We start from the raw sequence: 20001 nt of genomic DNA on the forward strand, positions 1-20001 counted from the left end.
GCTGCCAGCCGTTCTCTGACCTGAAAGGCAATGCAAAAAGAGATTCATTCCCTGAAGTGACCGAATTGACTCGACACAGTGGAGACCATTATGGTGAATTAGTCACACATTACAAACATTTCCCTTAAAAATCTCGCTAGGAAGAAGCCGCGCTGGGGTTGTACCGAAGCACAAGGCTGGGTACGCGCCGTGCCAGCGGGACTCGGCCGGCCCAAGCCCCGCAGCGCAGGCTCACCATGGCAGCGCTCCGCACACCGCGCCGGGAGCGGGGCCGGAGCGGGGCCGGAGCGGGGCGCGGGCGGCGCTGCCCCCCCGGCCCGGCGGGAGGCGGTGGCGCCCGGCCCGGCCCGGCCCCGCCCGCAGGCCCCGCCCCTTCCTGCGCCCCGGCGGCCCCGGCCCCGCTCCGCCGCGGGTCCCGCACGGCTGTGGCGGTGGGTTGTGCCGCTCCCCGCCCGCGGCCGGGCAGCCTGCGGGCCATGCTGCGCGGGGCGGCGGCGGCGGCCCGGCGGTGCGGGCTCGGCCCCGGTGCCGGTGCCGGCCGGGGGCAGGCGGGAGCACGGCGGTGCTCGGGCGCTGCGCGGCGGCGTCCGTGGGCGCCTCCGGCGGGGCGCGACAGCGGGATCGTGGCGTACAACAGCCGGAGCCGGAGCAAGGAGCCGCTCGTGCTGGCCACGGAAGGAGTGGCGACCTGGTAGCGCCTTGCGGCGCGGCGGGAGGGCGGGCGGTGGCGGGGTGACAGGAGCGGTTTGTGTCCGGAAACAGCTCCTGTGTCCCCTTCTGGGCTCCAGGGCACGAAAGACATGGAACTACTGGATGAAGGTCTAGAGAAGGGTCACAAAGTGATTAAGGGACCGGAGCGTCTCTCTTGCGAGGAGAGACTGCAGGAGCTGGGCCTGTTTAGTCCAGGGGAGAGAAGACTGAGTGAGGATCTCAGCAATACATATAAATACCTCGAAGATGGGTGTCAAGAGGATGGTGCCAGGCTCCTTTTGGCATTGCCTAGTGGCAGGACGAGGAGTTGTGGCCATAAACTAAAACACAAGAAGTTTCACCTGAACATGGGAAAGAACTGATGTGTATTGAGGGTGGCAGAGCACTGCGACAGGCTGCCCAGATGGCTCATGGAGACTCCCCTCTAGAGACATTCAGAACCTACCTGGACACATTCCTGTGTCCCCTGCTGTAGGAGACCCTGCCTTGACAGGGGTTTGGCCTGGGTGATCTTCCAACCCTAACAATTCTGTGATTCTGTTTGCCTCCCCTCCTGCAGGTACAGCTGTGGGCCGACAGTGTATGACCACGCGCACCTCGGGCACGCCTGGTGAGTCGTGGATGGCAGCATGGGGACATCCAGGCACATACACAGCGCTGGACATCCCATGCCAGGGGTGCCAGGAATACAGTGCTGGGCATCCCCAGGCTGCAGTGTCTGTTCTGGTGACAGAGCTGTGACTGGTGACACGAGGCCTAGCCCTTCGCCCCCTGTGCTGTGCAAAGGGCAAAAGTCTGTTTGTTATGTATTTTTCCTCTGGGGCTGGGGTAGTCCATAAAGGGGCTGTTGGTTCTGCTGCCTGACTGAGACAGAGACAGTGTGTGTCTGTGTCTTGGGAAGAAGCATTAGGAATGTATGCAGTTTGTTTGGGCAGGGTGACTTGTAACAAATTGTATCAGCATAGTGTGACCTCTCGTGTGGAGTTCATGATCAGGAACAGAGCCTCTCAGCTGTGTGAAAAGATAGTTTCACCTCAGGTTAGTTCAGGCACTGTGTTGGCACCAAGGAAAAGCCATACAGGGCTGGCTAATAGAAAGGTGCTTTCAAGGCTCATAGACGATCACATCTCAAATCTCAGAAAGTCCAGGTAGCTTAAAAGTTTTTCTCTGTAGTTCATTAGGATTGTTAGAACAATAAGCTAGCTTCGTTATAAGTAACTTTGAAAAAGTACTTTAAATACACCAGAAGAGGTTGCTGGCACTTGTTTCAAAACAACACACCTGATGAGTAGACATGCTGTTCCTGTGAAACTGAGGAGAGTTGCAGCAGCAGCTCAAGCTGCTCTTAAGGTCCTTAAAGAGCAGGTTGTGTTGTGCTCTTTGGAAGAGCAGGGGTTTATCAGATAATTGCCATCTGTATGAAGATCAGCTATTGTGCATTTCAGTAACTGAATAGTTCCCGTTCAATGTAAGGGATTTCACAGCTTCTCATCCTGTCTCAGCTTCATTCAGAAACTTGTGTTGAATCTTGCTCATGTTGAACTGAGCCATCACAGTAATTGCACAATTGCTGCTTTGTTCTGTAAAAAGGAGGACTTAAAATACCAGTTATATGAAAGTACTGTTGTCAGTGCTAATGTTAATGCTGCTGTACTGTTGTGTGTATGTTGTGGTGTCTTTTTCCTCCTTGCTTTTGTCAAGTCTCAGCAGAAAACTGACCTAGCTTTTTACTTGTGACCTAAAAATCAAGAACATGATATCTTGGACTTGTTGTTTGTACTTAGTATTTTCAGGAAAGTCATAGTAATTGGTGTATTTAAATCTACAGCTCTTTGTGATACAGGCTCCTTTACAGTTTACCTTGAAATAATCACAATTTAAAATCATCACTTGAAAGTAACTGTGTAAAAAAGATGGTTATAAGTTTCTTGTCTTTATCCCTCAGCTGAGGTTCTCTAGTGTGATAGGGCCTGTCTTCCCTGACATGGTGTAATAGGGAAGGGAATTGCAGAGGTGCTTCTGTCCTAAGGGGTATAGTTGATCTAGACCACAATGTTTTATAGAGGTGGAGAAATTAACCCGTTGGTCTTGCAGCTCTCTGTGGCTTTTAAATGTCTGGTTTTTTCAGTGGTCTCTTGCCCTCAGACTTTCTTGATTAAAAGAGGGAGTAGAAAGGCCTTGCTTACACTTGCTGGTTTTTTACCCATCTTTTCTTACCCATGTGTAGGCTAGCAATTTCAGGCTTTCCCACTGTGGAGGTTTGCCATACATCTTCCTCACCCAGGTCTGACCTCTTCATGTGCTAATTTAGGAAAGAATGGTTAGTGCAGAATATTGCCTTTGGTGTATCATGCAGATACACCAGGTATAATTCCCTGTTTTAGCACCTCTTTAAGCACCTTCATGTGTTGTTCCTGTTGCCTGACAAGGTGTCTGCACTGAAGACCTTTTGCTCTCTTTTCTCATCAGTTGAACCCTCCAGCGTGGGAGGAGTTGGCTGTTCCTTTCCAGTATCTCTGCTCTTACACATGTCAGTGTTGACATCCTGTTGCTCAGCTGATTTGTTAGGATGGTGGAGCACTCTTGGTTCTATTTGTTTATTTATTTTTTAAAATGGTATCTTTTTTCCCCAGTAGCTAGGTCCAGCCATAGAACAGCTAGAATGTGTGCTGCTGTTGGGGGCCAGGAGAGGCCCTGGGAAATAGCATAAAGTCAAATGGAGTGGTGGCTGTTGCTACTCTGCTGCTCTTGTTAAATACCTTCATATTGTTGTACTCCTGCCACTTGTTCTTTTCTTACTAGAATTCCCTTTTTTCCCCTCTATCTTCCATTTGACTTGTGTCAAACACAACAAATGGAGAAGGTAATAAAGCAGAAGTGGATCATGGAAATGAGTTTGAGATCCTTGAAGAGAATTTGGAAATAATGGCATTATTTTTCACCTGTCCTGTTTCCATTCCACAAGGAGTTCTTTTTCTCTAAATAATTTAACATTCTCTAGTATGTTGTGCTTCCAGTCCTAAAAACAGATGCTCTGTCTGCCTCCATATGACATCCAACACGCATTCTATATAGAGAAAAAAGTAAGACAGGCAAATAATAATTTTTTTTTCCTCCAGTTCTGGGTCTGACCTTGATTGTACTGGTTTGACCTGCAGCCTGTTTGGCATCCAGGTTCCTGGCTGAAGCTTTGAAATAAGAGTAAAACCAGCCATGAGAGATTTCTCTTGCACGTGCTCTGCCACCCCCTGATCTTGACTGTCTGTTTTGGCTGGGTTTTTTTATCAGTGCTGGAGTGGTAAAGACCCTGTGGTATCAGGAATTCTGCTCTTGTTCTTGCAGAGTTTCTTCCATTAATTCAGTTGGAAGATGAGAGGACAGGGAACAGTGTGAAATTTGTGCCTGCTCTGGGAACAGTGACTGCAGGGCTGTTAAATCTAATATCAAGCTTTTGATGCTGGTGTTGTTCCTCTGAACAGGATCCAAAGGCCAATTTAATATTCTTATGGAATCGTGTCACCACATTAGATGAGCCTTACTCCCAGTGAGCTGCTATTCATTAAAAACTATCTCCCTGGCAGCAAGGCTTTCAAAAAGTCTTTTATTCAGCATGGGCATGGCACAAACAACAACTAAAAGTATTTTTCTTCATTGAGATATTCTGCATCCATAAATCAGTGCCTTAGTGCTACCTGGCACCTGCAGGGAAGGGTGCAAATCCATTTCTGGAGTTGCTTATGCTTCTTTGTTCTGGCAGCCATGGGAGTTGCAGTTTGTGTGATGCTGTGAAGGAAATGGGAACCTGTAGGTCTGTGAACCTCCTTGCTGGCCTTGGAGGAAACAGCCCAGAAAGACGGAGGATTCTCATCATCTTGCAGGGCAGACACAGAGATTTTAGTCACCTTCTAGTATCCCACCTAGTAATTTAGTTTAACTCAGTCAGAGTGTGTTTTGAGAATTACAGATGGGGAGTCTGTGAGCAGGAGCTGCAGCAGCCCTCTACAGCTTGTATATCCATCAATCTATCAGCATTAAATACTCTGCTTTGTAGTAAAAGCCCTGAATAATTTTCAGAATAACTTTTACTCTCAAATGTAAATAAAACAGAATGAGCATCTACTCTTTGCTATCAGAAGGGTCTGTGGTGGTGTGTGAATGAAATACTTTATTGGTGGCTGGTATCTGTTGTTACTCAACCCTAAGAAAAGTTAATTTGAGTCCTGCTTTATTTCTCCCTGTTCTGCTGCATGACTTTTGAAAACCTCTTAGGATATACTAAGCCTAAGGGATGTATTTCAATACAAGAACATCTGATCTGTGTGTCTCATTTTGTCCTGTTGGCTTTGAAAGAGTCTCCCAGCTCCTGTAGCTTGTGATACCCTTTGAATAAAGAGATGCAGCAAAAGAAAACACTCAGAAAATCTGATGTAATGTGTCACTAATGCCAGAAGAGGGTAGGCCAGTTCAAGAGAAATTTGCTTGACTTTTGTGCAGGTAGCTGGTTTTGGAAAAACACCTTATGTACTGAAGATCTTTTCATTGCAAGTGTTGAATTAATTAGATTGTCCCTGTGGCTGTTGGTTATTTTTGTTTGAGTTTATTCTTACTACTGCATGTTCAAAAGCTCGTGTTTCTTTCTCTTCCAGCTCCTACGTTAGATTTGATATAATTCGAAGGATAATGACAAGATTTTTTGGAATTGAAGTTATCATGGTGATGGGGATCACAGACATAGATGACAAGATAATAAAAAGAGCCAATGAGGTAGGTGTTTGCTGCAATCTTTGACTGACCTTTTGGTATTTTCTAAGCTGCTTATGTAGGAAAATTAACCTGAGTTTGGGGTTCTTTAGTTATGTTTGTTTTAATTAGTAGGTAATTAACGTTGAGATTTCTGGTTCCCTAGTGTGGCTGTAATGGGTCTGGCAGTGAGGAGGGCTGGGTGTCAAGAGCTGGGGGGGTTATGGGTACAGAGCTGAGTGATGGGGGGAGGCAGAGAGGGAGCTGCCTTACAGCACCCACAGCTGGGATTCTCCTGCCCTCTCCCCCTGCCTGAGAGGCTGGAAGGGAACAAAAGCCCAGCGTGAATCCTCAGCAGGATGAAATTATCCCAAAAGGTGGCAGCCGGAAGGGTTCTGGGTGAGTTGTGGGAAGTGTTTGTGTGCCGTGAACGTGCAAGGCAGCGCTGTACATAAGCACTGCCACGTGGGGCCGAGGGCAGTTCCGGGCAGGTGCCGAGCACCATCTAGCTGCAATGTCAGCACCTTGGAAAGCTTCACGCGGCCTGCCTGGATCTGTCACCCGCAGGAAAGTTAACATTGTGTGTACGGGTAAGTCTCGGTAAGACTGGGGCTGTAAGTGATTCTTGGCAGAATTTTTCATATGACCTTTTTACCAGATTAGCTTGGTGAATGATTATTTCAATTCTTTTTTTTAAATGGTTTTAAAAACACTTTTTGAACCCTCAAGCACTAAGACTGTATTCTGTATTTTTATTCTGCATTTTGAGTCCTTTTGTTTAATTTGATTTTGGAATCTATAACTCATGTCTTTGAGATCATAAGTGAATGTGTGGGATTGAATTGCAGTTGCAAGCTTTAAGATAGTTTCTTGGAGCCAGAGAATTTGACAGCTGTTCCTTTTACTTATCTTTAAGTAAACAGTTACTTTTGCAGTTAAATATAGGCCCTTGCATTCAAATGAATAGTAGCACACCACTCATGTAGAAATATGTCTGTTCCCTTAGTCCATTTACTTACAGTTTTCTAAGTCAGTAAACAATTCTAAAATAAAAAACCCTGCTCCAAAATTCAGCCATATTAAATCCATGTTTGCATTTTAAATTTTTTCCTTATTGTCAGAGCATCTTAGTGATTTTGTGTTTGAGGAGGGGGAAATTACATGTTCTTGAAAGATGTGTTGCTTTACTACATTCTTTGGTTCTATGAAGTCATCTTTTCTTGGCTTTTTTTTGGTGACATTTGAAGTGTTTGCTCAACCATTTTTTTGGATGGCCAAGGCCTTTACCTTAGTAGCCTGCTTTTGTTGTTGAAACCTGAAGCATTACAGTGGTAAATCAACATGTCTGAGCTTGTTTGTCATCCCCTGGTGGGGTTCATCTGGGGGAGACCTCAAAGTTGGGTACTAGTTCATGATGAACATGCTGTATGCCATCATGGGTCCTTTGAGAGAGACACGAGTCTCCTTGTGTGTTGAACATCCATCTGGAGGGGAGGACATTCCCCATCTTCTTTCTGTAGGCACCTTTGTTTCTTTCTTGATCAAAGAAGCAGCTGAGCTGTCTAGGGAGATGAATCTAGTCACTGGTCTGTAGGCAGAAGCATGTCTTTGCTTTTTGGTGCTGAGCATTGTCCTCATTTCAGTGCTGCATGAACATTGTCTTCACCAGAACCCCTGCTTTGTACAGCAGTGCTACCCACCTGCTCTCTCAAAATCTGAACCGATAGAGGTGCTCCAGTAATGAATTGGAAGTGATGATGTGGGATTTGTGTTGTTAGTGATTCAGTTACCTGCAAGATGGAGAGACTGACAGCATGTTGTCTCTCCCCAGTAGTTTGTTCTCAGAGAAGATGTAAAAGCATGCATTTGAAACACTTTGATACAGTGCTGTTGCTTACTAGGGCAGGTTTTGCTGTCATGCATCTTTCAGTCCCTGGCCTCTTCTGAGTATTTGAGAACAAGTACCTTCCTATGTGCAAGTACCTTTCCTTTTGGGTTGCATTTTCTCATCTTCTCTGCAAGTGGAACCTGTTCATGTCCCATGAATGAGAAATGTAGAGAAGGTGCTTGAGAAATGCTGGACTTGGCAAAGCGTGGAACTGGCTTTCAATATTGAGATCTATGAGTACCCATGATCTGCTGAAATAGCTTATTTTTCTTAATCACTGGAAATTAATATCTTGTCTCATCCTGCAAGTCCCTGATCTGTCTTTCTGACACGTAGGTGGTATTGGTGTTTCCTGTCAGTAAGTTGAATGGTTTTAATGTCCTCTGTATGGTGGTATATTTTATCACTGGAAATGAAAGACCCTCTCAAGAGGAAAATAATAAGAGAGGGAAGGAGTTTATTATTTTAGTCTTTGGTTGCTTTCTCTTAAAAGAGATACATTAATATTTTGTAAATTAAGCATAAATTAAATACTACTTCTAAGTTATTTATAATTTATATCTCCTCCCTGTCAGTGTTAGATTAATAAGCCTTTCTGACTCTTTACCTTAGGGGCTCTCTAAGTCTTCCAATTAGCTATTAGCTGTCTGAGAAAAGATTGCCATATTTTATATCATTACTCTGACTTATGATTTGCCAATCTGCTTCTCTTTTTTTTTCAGATGAATATATCGCCAGTAGCTCTTGCTCGTATTTATGAAGAAGACTTTAAACAAGATATGGCTGCCTTAAAGGTACAAACACTCAAGATTGTAAATCTAAGAGCATTTCTAAGCAATTATTTTGGTAAAGAATCTGGTTTTGAGAGTTTGATCTGAAAAAATAAATTCGTTGCTTGGAAACTGAGTGCTGATTTACTTTTTCATTCTTCTAGAATGATATCGCACACCTTTTGAGTAAGGAGATGTGGGGAGAAGCAATCCTGAGCTTTAGAATGAACAAATGAAACTCTGGAACAGTTTTTTTCCATATTCAGTAGATCCTTGATTCACAGATACTACTATAATGCAGAAACAGCCTGATTGTAAGCACAGGAAACACAAAATCTTCTTTCATTGATTTCAAGTGACTTTGCTTCTTGTCTCCCTGTCAGAAGCAGGGAGTGAGCCACTGGGAAAATCAGGGTTTATCTTTGCCACCCTTCTGTGTGTATTATCTTAAATACTACTTATGATTTTTTTATGATACTTGCAACTTTTTTTAAAGATACAATTGAGAAGAATGTTCTTTTTTGTTTGTCTCCTAGAATGAAGGAACTCATTGGCAGTGTGTTAATGCTATGTTGCTCTTTCTTTAAGGTCCTTCCTCCTACAGTATATATGAGGGTGACTGACAATATTCCTCAAATAATCTCCTTTATAAAAACAATCATTTCCAGTGGACAAGCTTATGCAACCTCACAAGGTAAGACTTTGAGCAAGGTAACTCCTTGTTCAGCACATGTATAGGAAGTCACTGCTCTTAGTAATCCTGTTTTGGAATCAGATGAGATACCTTGTGCCAGGCTTTCCATCTGTTGCTTAACAGGGTGTGAGTGAGTTGTTTGTGATGACATGAGTGGGCAGAACAACTATTACTCAATTTCTAAGTTAAATGTAGCTCATTATTTATTATAATTGTTTACTGTAATAAACTGCTGTCTAAACTCCTTGGGGAAGTCCTCGCCTGGTTTCTATAAGAAAGCTGGGGGAACCTCTAAAGAGGAGCTGTGTATCTCCTATGTGCTGTCAAAGATGTGTCTGCAAAGCAAAATGTGTGGATTTCTTTTTTTAGCAGAGCTGGTGGCTGTTGAAGAATTCAAGTGCGTTGTAACTGGACTAGGGGTAGCTTGAGCTGCAGTAGGGGAGGGGATTGCTGATTGTGCATGGGCAAGGAAGAGCCTGGGAGATCCCCAGAATTCAGAGTTATGCTATGGGCAGAATGAGCATGTGCACAGAGGTTACTGAAAAACTGGATAACAGATGGGAACATCTGCTACTACTTTTGCCATATTTCTGAATTTCTAAATCACAATTTCAAATGGGAAATTTTCAAATGGGAATTTTGCTTTCAGGGAAATGTTATCAAGTTCTCATCAATGTGCTCCATCTTTGCTATGCAACTAAACATTTCTTTTGTATTAGGTAATGTTTATTTTGATGTTAAGTCCTGGGGAAAAAGATATGGAGTGTTAACTGCTATTAACCCTGATACCCAAGATGAAGCAGGTAAGTTTGTGGCACGAGCTTGTTTGTGTTAATGCACTGTTTGAATGCATTTTGCATCTATGTGCAGACTTCTATTTGACAGTTTGAAATAGTTTTCTAACCCATTCTGTATAGCTAAGTTTCTGGTTAATTAGGATTACAGTGCTTTCATAGTTATTTTTTGAGGCACTCACTGTTGCCAGTGCAGGAGGAAACTTGATTTTTCTTCTTCCTTTTGTCCTTCCCTCTACACCTTTGTTCTGGTACCTTAGAACAATTTGGCTTCTTAAGCAATTTTAATTAAATACTTGGCAGTGGTACATAGAAACTTCACAGTGGGGTAGTGTTCTTGCTGTTGCAGTGGCCATCAGTGAGGTACTCAAGGGAAAGCACAAGGAAACCTCACCTGCCATGTTCTGGTTGGGGCAGTTACCCTGCTCTGAAGTTAGCTGGATGAATTGCTCCCTTCATTACTTGTCACTGGGCTAAGCAGCCTCTGTGTGAGGGTGAGCAGTGTCTCATAGGCTGTGCTAGAGCAGGCCTGTACCCTGGGCTGTGGAGATTTTGCTGCAGTTCCTGCTTTGCAGCGTTGCTGAACCTCTGTTCAGCAGAGTAGTAGGGTCTGATCAGCTCTCTGTGTCAGAGAATTTGATTCAGGTCTCCTGCATACTTTTGTAAACTAAAGTTCTGTATTGCATCATTTAAAAAATCTGTTTGCAATTACTGAAAATGCCCTGGGGGCTGATGCTCAGGTGCAGCCAGAACTTCTCACAACTCTGCTCTGGAGCTGTTTCAGTGTTACAGCTTACAGAGGAAATGCATCTTGTCAACAGTTATTTAGAGGTAATTACTGAGTGCAGAGAGCCAGCTCCTCCTGGGCTGCATGAACATCATGACCATTGGGAGGAGCATTGCCAGCAGCTCAGTGGAGGTGATCCTTCTCTGCTCAGCCCTGGTGAGACTGCCTGGAGTGCAGGGCTGGTGCTGGGCTCTCCAGAACAGCAGTGGGAAAAGGCCAGCAAAGGGCCACAGTAATGATGGAGAGCATCTTTCATATGAGGCAAAGCAGACAGAGCTTTGGAGGAGAGAAGGCTCAGGGGAATCCTACCCATGTGTACCCATACTGATGGAGTAGAGCAGAGCCAGGCTTTTCTCTGTGGTGCTTGGTGATGGGACAAGAGGCACTGATCACAGCTTGAAGTACAGGAAATTTAATTTAAAGCCAAGAAAACTCCTTTTTACCCTGAGGATGGTTAACACAAACCATGTTGCTCAGAGAGGCTGTGGAGTCTCCATCCTCAGTCAAAGCTGAACTGGACACCATCCTGGGCAGCCTGCTGCAGCTGCTCCTGCTCTGAGCAGGGGGTTGGATTGGGCTGTCCCCAGATGTGCCTTCCAGCCTCAGCTGTGACTGATTATGTGTTTTACCCTGCTTCCTCTCCAGTCACAACTAAGTACATTTTTATTTCTAAAGATTTTGACTCTTGTTGCTTACAACTGAGAAGTTGAAGAGTGCTCTTTTATAGCAGTATACTCAAAAAAAGGCAGAAGAGGGTTGGAGTCAGCAGATCCTGGTCACTCAGAACTTGGCAACCTAGTGAAAGAGCCCAGGTGAAGATTCAGTGGATAAAATTAGGGCTATATTTCTGTATCTTTAGTTCTTAGGAATTTTGAGTTGTATGATTCTAAAAGTGAGGTCATGTATTTGTCAGAAATAAAGTCCAGAGTCCAGAGCCCTGTTCTGTGGCTCCTGCCAGGGGCTGCTGGTATTTGACTGGAGGTTAGGAGTCAGCAGAGATGAACAGTCCTGCAGTATTGTAGCAGAAAGGACTGCATCCTTGGCAATGAAGGAAGGAACAAGTATAGCTGTGAGGGAACCTTTGGAGGGAACCCTTTGGTGAAAACAGTAGTGAAAAATTGCTGCTGTCCAAGAACAGTTTTGATTCTTACCTCTGTGCACTTTGTTTTATAAAATATGAAACAGAAAGCAATTGTGTCCCAGAGAAAATATTGTGGGGGTTTATGTTTGTTTGTGTGGTTTGGTTTAGTTTTATTACCTTTTCTGCTGTAGTGCAGTCAGTTTGTCCTGGGGAAACTGGTGGATGTGTAACTAAATGAATGAAAAATAAGGCAAACTAGGGAAGGATAAAAGGACTGATAGGATAGGATATATTAAGGAATCTTGAATCCATCTTTGTAGCTTGCCAAAATAAATTTCAATATTCCAATATTTCAATTTTCTCCTGTGTGAGGGGGAAGAGAGGGAAGTTGTAGCGAAAAGAAGTTGATTGAAAGGGATTAAAATCAGAGTAGTTCACTAAATACACATTTCCTCTTGCTTTCATTGGTCATTTTTTTTCTTTGAGACATATCCCATTAACAAATCACTTCTTCTTGCCAGCTGATTCTGACAAACGACATGGTAAAGATTTTGCCCTGTGGAAGGCTGCCAAGCCTCAGGAGCTATCTTGGAATTCTCCCTGGGGAAAAGGACGACCTGGATGGCACATTGAATGTTCCACAATATCAAGGTCAGATTTCTTGGATTTTGATAAATCTAATGCTATTTTTCTTTTTCAGTCACAGTACAATGGTAGCAGCAGTACTGAAATTGTTTTCTGATCAGTAGGTAGCACTGGTTTTAATGTGACCATTTTATGCAACTTAGGGTGTCACATATGGCCCAGATAAACTGCTTCACCTTACTGTCACAGCTGTCTCTGTTTTGGCACCTTCTCTAGAGTCAGACTTGGTGCTTAAAATATGGCACACAGGATCACACAGTCCATTAGCAGTCTATTAACTTGAGCTGGATAACCAAAGGAGTGGTGCAAGTTATGGTACCTCTTCCATTGCTTCCCTTCCACTTCTAGCAGTCTCCATCAGTCCTAGTTCAGGAGGTAGGTGTCAGGAGGACTGGGTGTGGTATTGCAGCTTGATCTATGAGATCTTGCTGGCCTTATCTTAACAGCAGCTATGGATGTTCGTGCTCATCATCTGAGTGTTATTCAGCATTCTTGCTGAGTAGTGTTTTGCTTGCAGTTGGTTTGATGTAATTTGCTCTTAATTTAAAGTTTCATTTTCACCACAGGAGAAAAAGGTCTTCTCTCCTGGAAGATTGATAGTGTACTTAGTTTTGCATTAGTCTCAGATCTTTTTTTGGAAGCTAATAAGAAATAGTTTAGATCTGACCTTGTTCAGCTGAAATTTTCAGCTAAAGCTGAAAGAAGGTGGAACCAGCTGCTTTAGGTTTTTCTTTCATATGCTTTTCTGGTGCACCTGGGATTGTTAGTCTTTTCCACCTGCTTGTGAAAAGTGTTTATAAGGGTGATTTTCTGTCTGTAAATAGTTTGAGCATAGTGAGGCAGCTCTTAAAGCAGTCAAAGTGCACAAAATCATGCTGTGTTTGATGTACAACCTCTGACAGAAGTGCACAGATAAAAAGTGCCAGTTACAACATGGCTTGTCTGCTAATGCAGTGCTGTTTATAGTCTGCATTTCTTTCTCTAAAAATCTATTTTACTGAGGCTGGGTGAGGCCCTTACCATATAAATAAAAGACCTACAGAGAGCATGATTGTAGTAATCTTGGACTGTGAAAAATTGAGAGCTTACTTTGGTAAGTGACCTAAAACAATTTGTTGTCCCAGTCAGCTGCTGAAAGCTCATTTTTAAGCAATACTTACTTAGCTGTCTGTTTTGCCAAGTATCTCAAAGCACTTTAACTATGTTAGGTGAATTAATTTTGATAATGAGGAGTCTCTGGTCTCTAGAGCAGCCTTGGAGGAGGGAATTCCCTGCTTTGACCCCCTCAGGTCTGTCATTCTCTACCCATTTTCCCTTGTGGTGAGGTGGGTGGCTCTTCCTGTCCCTGTGCATTTGGCAGATCCATCTGTCACCTCTCTCCAGCTCTTAATGGTTTTGTTGGAGGATGCAGCAAGTGCTCCTCTGTAGGTGGCACAAGGGGAGGTGAGGGTCAGTCCTGGGAAGATTTGTGCTTTAGCTGATTTTGAAGCAGGCAGGAGCAGAGGATGAACTTGGGAAATGGCGGCAGCTGCTCTTTCTTCTTTCTCTCTTCTCCTTGTCTTTCCCTCCTGTGCCCCAACAGCTTCTGCAAAGCCATCATGTGGCACAGTGTTAGCAGGGTATTTTGTCTCAAAAAGGGACCAAAGTATTAATGTTTAGCCAGCTACCAGGAGCACCTTGTTAAGGTGACATATGTGAGGCCTGTGTGTTTGTCTGTAGGCCTTCCATCTTTCCTGGTTTCTGAGCAGTTAAGGTTGACTCCCATCCCTATGAGGTTGTAAGTGTAAACTTTGTTTAACAGGCAAAATAAAGTTGCTGACCTGCCCAGCTTGACCTGACTACACATACTGTTGTTTGAATTCTTACAGAAAAGATACGAGATAAGGAAGAGTAATACCAAATTTATAGATGTCAGTTGTTAGGCTTGCACATAAAGGCACCTCTCTGGTAATGAAATTGTAGCAGAACAAGGAAGGGAGACATCCTGCTTGCAGTCCTTAAGATAGAAAAGTAATTGCTTTTACTAAGGAGAAGTAATTGTGAACAGATATGGGTCCTGTCTAGACAAGTTCTGCTGCTTTTTTGGTATCCAAGGTATGTGTAAAATCTTGTTTTAAAACTGCAGTTACTAAGTTGTACACTTACATATATGTTGTTTCATCTTATTTTTATCTGCATTTCTTTTTACAAAAAGCTTTTGTGGTGTTCTACTTACTGATCAGGAAAATATTGTTGCAGTGCAGTGTTTGGAAAGCAGCTGGACATCCATACTGGTGGAATAGATCTTGCATTTCCTCATCATGAAAATGAAATTGCACAGTGTGAGGTGTATCATCAGTGTGAACAGTGGGGGAATTACTTTCTGCATTCTGGTAAGTAAAAAATATTGATCACTTGAGAGCCCTGTGCAAATACAATAGTTTGGGGTTTTTAAGTTTGGCATTTCATGCTGTGAGAAAACGTTACACTGCCTGGCATTATGTAGAACTGCTCCTTGCTCCCTCTGCATAAAAGTGCTTCATTCAGTGAGGTTTGTGCTGTACAGAGCTTTGAACTACGTCACTGATGGCTCTAGTGCTGTTCCCATTGATGGAAACCTTGGCATTTGTTCTTCCTGTTGCAGTCGTGGTGGTTCTGGATGGACAGCTGAAGTCAGTAGAAAGTCAGATTCAAGTCTGCAGCCTCTCTTTTGCTGATTAGTATTTTGGGCAGGATGTCTCTATGAACTCTTGAAGCTGCTTCTCTGAATAGAAGAGCTGCAGAGTTAAACCTGTGGTGCACTCTGGGAATTACATGAGCTTTCATTTTTATATGTTTGTACTGCATGGGATGAATATTGAATTCTAGTTTCAGTTCCCAGTGCAGAGCCTGTTGGAAATCAATAGCAATAGTCCAGAGGCTGGTGCATCCTCCAGGGTGTGCTTTGTTCCCAAGGTGCTGTGGAATCCTCTGCATTTCCATTGAGATGCATTGCTTACTGCCAAGGGGAGCCTTCTGTTGACAAACCAGCGAATCTGGCTTTTCAAACTTGGAACTGAATCTGTAGGGGAAATATTTTTGATACCATCTAAATGAAGAAGAGTCAATTAAAAAAAAAAATAGGAGAACTTAATTCCAAGGGCAATTTTTACGCTGAAGTTCTCCAGGAGCTGACAGATTGCATTCATTAAGTCAGAAAGAGTTGCTGGAGGATGATGGTGTGAATTATTTAGGGCAAATGAATCAGCTTCAGAAACAATTTATTCTGCTAACAGACTTCAGAATTTTAGCAGCTCAGAATTGGAGGAGCAGTCCCCATTAGAGGAAGAAAATCCCTGTACTGAGGATAAATCTTATAAGGACTTTATTTTTAGACTACTTGTACTCTGGGAAGAGCGCCAAACCAAAGTTATGAAAATCCTTGTATTTTGTGTACTTGAATGAAATCATTCTAAGTACTGAAACTCTTGGAAGAGAAATATTAATTCAAATTCAGATGTTACTGGTACATTTTTAGGGAAACACAGTCCAACTATTTTAAACTTGTTTGCCTGAAGTTAATTAAGTCAGTATTTGGGCACCTTTGCAAAAGGGAGAAAGTAATCTTAGTCAGGCTCTTCCCTTTCTCTCAGGAGAATTTTGGCTGTGGGTTTTATTTGAGTCCCAAGAGCTGCAGGTGTCCAGCTGTGTCTCACAGCCTGAATGTGCTTATTGAGAGTCCCAGGTTTAGTGATGCTGTGGTGAAAGTGGCCTCACCTGCTGGCAGACAGGACAGACAGTGAAAGCAAGGATTTTTATCATGGGTAGCTGCTGTAGCTGGTTCTGCATCCGTAGATTTTTTGATTAATTCCTACTCTCCATAGACTGTGTTGTACAAAATTAAATTTTGAGGTGGTCAGGATAGGACTTCACATGGTGAGTTCCTGTTGCTTTGAATCATTATCAGAAATAGCTGAGGAGTGAAACAATGATCTTTTCAGGTCCAGTTATCAGGCCTGAGCTTGTTGTTTTCATATCCAGATGAGTGTAATGGGGATTTTATCTACTTATGGAAGCAAGAGGGTTTCAGGCAAGGCTGCAGAGCAGCTCTGTGCAGTGAGTAGCACAAAATGCAGACATTGCATGGGTTGCTGAGCAAGAAATGCCACTTCTGTCACCACTTATAAAAGCAGGAGTGTGATCATACGTTGTCCTTGCACTCTGAGGCACTGGTAGCACTGGGCTGCCAAATGTGAAAGAATGCAGTGCTGGTAGGGTATTACAGAGCAAGAGAAACTTATGCTTAAAAATCTGCCTCAAAGTATGATTAAGTGCTAGATGCTGCAGGTCACTGATGTGCCTAAAATCTCATTTAGTTGTGGGTGGTTGGTAACTTACAGAATTAGTCTTTCATTAGGAGAAGCCTATTAAGGCTTTTAACAACATTTCAGAAATTATGCTGAGTAGTTTTTCAGTGGCAGGATGTTTACCATCTCTCTGGTGCTGTGAATAATTGGTGCTTTCCGTCAGTGATGCTGCCATGGCTCACGTGGATGAGACCTGGAAGCAGACAACCTCAGGCTATGCCTCTCCTGTCTTTCACAGAGCTTTCAGTCCTAAAGCCAAGCTCTACATACTCTTTTAAATGCAGTGTTACTACCATTTTCCTGTGCTTCAGCCCTGCAAGGCAGTGATCTGTGTGACTATTCAATGCTCTAGCAGTGCTCAGAGATCACACTTCAAAATAAACTAATTCAAGTTAGATATTGTAGCTGCATCCCTCCCTCACCCTGCTTCTTCTCAGTCTCACAAGTCTGGAGAAGTTGAGAATCTGTAGAAAATTCATTTTGCATTTAAGATATTTTGAACCAGTGCTATAAAACTTTGGGGTAAAAAAATAATGTTAACAGCCATCAGCAAGTAATAAGTACAGAAGATTGAGTTTTAAGGATTTTTTAATGCTAGATTACTGGAAAATATTTCTTAAAATAGTTCTGAAAAGTCAAGAGTAACAGATAAAGTACTTGTGAAGACTGAAACTATTTGCTTGCTTGTTTTTATGAGTTTATTGTCAATTCTGAGCAGGGGGACTCATGGTGGTGGTGGGTGGTATTTTTTTTTTGATGTTTTAAATGACTGTGTTTTAAAATTCACCCAGTGGAAGTTTTGAGAATGGAGACGTGTGCAGAACTGTAGGCAAAGCTTTTGAAAAATGTTCCCCATTACATTGAAATGTTTGGCATGTATCCATCATAGCACATGCTGCCTCCAACATTCACAGTATCTCAGTACAGTCTCTCTCATTTGCTCCCTATTCAGAAGCACACTTGTTTATCCTGACTAATCCCTTTTTCTTTTACTATAGGGCACTTGCATGTTAAAGGAAGTCAAGAAAAAATGTCAAAGTCATTAAAAAACTACATAACAATTAAGGTAATTTCTTTGTTTGAATTGAAGCAATTTTGTAGGTTTGTAATATGTAAATATTAATCACAGCCCTCTTTTGAGAAAGCTTTGGAGTGTGTGCTTGTGCTGCAGGATTTCTCTAGTACTGATGTGTCTGTTTTTGTGGATCTGGAGGTAGGATACCTGCTCAGATTCATGGTTTGCTTATAACAATGAATCTTGCTGAGCTCAGAGTGTTTGTAGGAGCAGAGTTTGTGTCCAGTACCAGAATCCTGCACTGTACATTTGTGGTCTCAGGGGTCTTTTCCAACCTGAATGATTCTGTTCTCTAGTGATGGGTTCTCATCAGTCTATCCTTAATAATGCCTTGAAAAAGCATGGACTTGGAAAAGAATGAATGTTTTTCCTGGTCCTTCTTTAGGTGAAATGGGACATAGTGTCAGTGTTTTGTCAGGAAGCTGCTGGGTATCCTGAACCATGCTGTTGCAGCAGTGTCTCCCATTACCCTTTAGTTTTATATGGTGACCTTGCTGAGGCACAGAAGCCTTTTGATACCCACGAGCCACATGACTGTGTGATATTTCACTGAGTCCCCAGGTCTTTGGTGTGGCCCAGAGCAGGGTTTCTCTGCCAGCTATGTGTGTTCCAGCTGTGCTGGGGTGGCTCCCACCATGGCTGATGCCTGCTGCTGCAATAGGGTGATTTCCTTCCTTTAGACAAAGCTTGAGAAACTGCTTTGGCATATATATTCCCCTTTGCCCTCTTGGAAAAATTAATTAAAATCCCTTTAAAATCAAGTTCAATATGAGCTGCTTTATTCCTAAGTCTTCTGATGCTGTTGGGGTACAGTTAAGCCCAGTTTCCCTGGAGCTCACAATTTTCACAGAAATCTCATGTCTCAGCAGATGTTGTGGACAGGGTGGAGAAATGACCACAACTGCAGTGCTTGGAGTTAAAAGCAGCATATAAAAATGTTCCTCTCCATGTCCCCCGTGATGGCACAGCTTGTGTTGAGGAAACAAATATTTCTGGCCTGTCTCTCTTTTCTTGTAGGTCTCTGCTTTTCATGCCTGCCCTTACATATGGGTAACAAGTATTAATCTTTCCTGAGAAGTGATTTTCAGTCCAGTGAAACGATTTTTTCCTGTACAGCTGCCTTGCACCTTGAAAGTTAAGCCCTGCATGGAAGGTTTTATGTCTGTGCCAAAAGAGGGGAGGTCTGTCCAGGATCTTCCCTCGGCCCAGCCAGTTGCCACCTGCATCCCAGGCTGTCACCTGGGCACAGCAGCCCAGCATCCTCTGCATCCAGCTGCCCTGTTTCCCTCCCCTTGTACCCTACTGCAGTTTTTTCTTTCCTTCTTTTTAATAGCTAATTAAAAAAGATTAATTTAAAATTAAATAATTAAAAAAATTTAATTCTAACCCCAAAAGTCAAAGAGATTGTGATAACACAGGGCCAAGCAAGCTGCTTTCAAAGAGCTGTGATTCTTCATCTGTTCTCTGTTTTAAAGGAAATGCAGAGTTGTTTTTTCTAGTTTGGATGGTCCTTTACCAGATTTGAATTTATTTCTGTACTGTATTCATATTGTTCTACCTCTGTATATTGGTGTGAAGCTGCTGGCATATGGGGTACACTCATTTATATCTAATTTATTTTAAAAACGCACAACAAACAAACACCCACCAAAACAATCAGTGCCACTGTTTCTTGATTGTGATTGCCTCAATTATTTCTATTTTCACTTGAGAGACAGCACATTGCTGATGCTTTTCCACTGTTCAGGCTGGTTTAGTCTTGTACCAGAAGACTGTTTCAAAATGTGAGGTTTAAGCAAATAACACTTTCCATATTTTCTCACTTGTACTGTCTTCTTATTATTTTTGATTTTTGTGGCACTTCAGTGATCCTCACCAGTTTGCAAATAAAAAAATTGCAAATTAAAAAAAAAAAAGACCAGAAGTGCAGTAGTTACAGTCAATCTACAAGTGTCCAGCCTTGCTGAGAGCAGGGTTGGAAGTGATTGACTGTTTTATTTGTGTACCTTCCAAACATTTAAGTAGCTCAGTATGCTAATGATATACATTACTTGTACTAGTAGTAATACTAGTAGTTTACTGTTTATTGGAGTAAATTATTTGTAAAGCTAGATTAATATTAGAGTGGAGTTTATTAGTCTTCATAATTAACAGAGATAACTCTCTTTATAGTGCTGAGATTTATCTTTGTTCACTCCCTGAGTTTCTTCATATTCTATCCTGCAAAAAAGCACACCTATTTTCTTTTTCAATAAATCTTTTTTTATTTTTTTGTAAAGTTTGCAAAACTTGGGAGCTTTCCTCTCTGTAAGATTGTATCCCAATCTTAGTCTGATAATTTCATTTTGGGTTTTCTTTGCAGAAGTGTTTTTACAGTGTATGTTTGATTGCACTTGCAAAGTAGTTTTCACTATCTTATATTGGACATTGTGTGTGTATTTATATCTTGTCTATATGTATGCACATCTATCTTATATGGAATTGAATTTTA

The 20001-nt window shown here is 42.6% G+C and overlaps 1 protein-coding gene across 3 annotated transcripts in view; it reads left to right on the plus strand.

Moving 5' to 3' along the window:
• The first annotated feature begins 221 nt into the window (after positions 1 to 221).
• CARS2 (cysteinyl-tRNA synthetase 2, mitochondrial) overlaps positions 222 to 20001 on the plus strand; it is a 35602-nt gene continuing 15822 nt past the window's right edge. For all 3 annotated transcript variants that reach the window (XM_014267709.3, XM_074535954.1, XM_074535955.1), the window contains exons 1-9: positions 222 to 691; positions 1271 to 1321; positions 5358 to 5475; positions 8062 to 8133; positions 8698 to 8803; positions 9523 to 9606; positions 11987 to 12116; positions 14349 to 14482; positions 17434 to 17501. In XM_014267709.3, the coding sequence (XP_014123184.2) occupies positions 237 to 691; positions 1271 to 1321; positions 5358 to 5475; positions 8062 to 8133; positions 8698 to 8803; positions 9523 to 9606; positions 11987 to 12116; positions 14349 to 14482; positions 17434 to 17501 (1218 nt within the window). In that variant the 5' untranslated portion in view covers positions 222 to 236. The remainder of the gene's footprint in view (positions 692 to 1270; positions 1322 to 5357; positions 5476 to 8061; positions 8134 to 8697; positions 8804 to 9522; positions 9607 to 11986; positions 12117 to 14348; positions 14483 to 17433; positions 17502 to 20001) is intronic.

The sequence above is a fragment of the Zonotrichia albicollis genome, chromosome 2 (assembly GCF_047830755.1).
Source record: "Zonotrichia albicollis isolate bZonAlb1 chromosome 2, bZonAlb1.hap1, whole genome shotgun sequence".
Taxonomy (NCBI): Eukaryota; Metazoa; Chordata; class Aves; order Passeriformes; family Passerellidae; genus Zonotrichia; species Zonotrichia albicollis.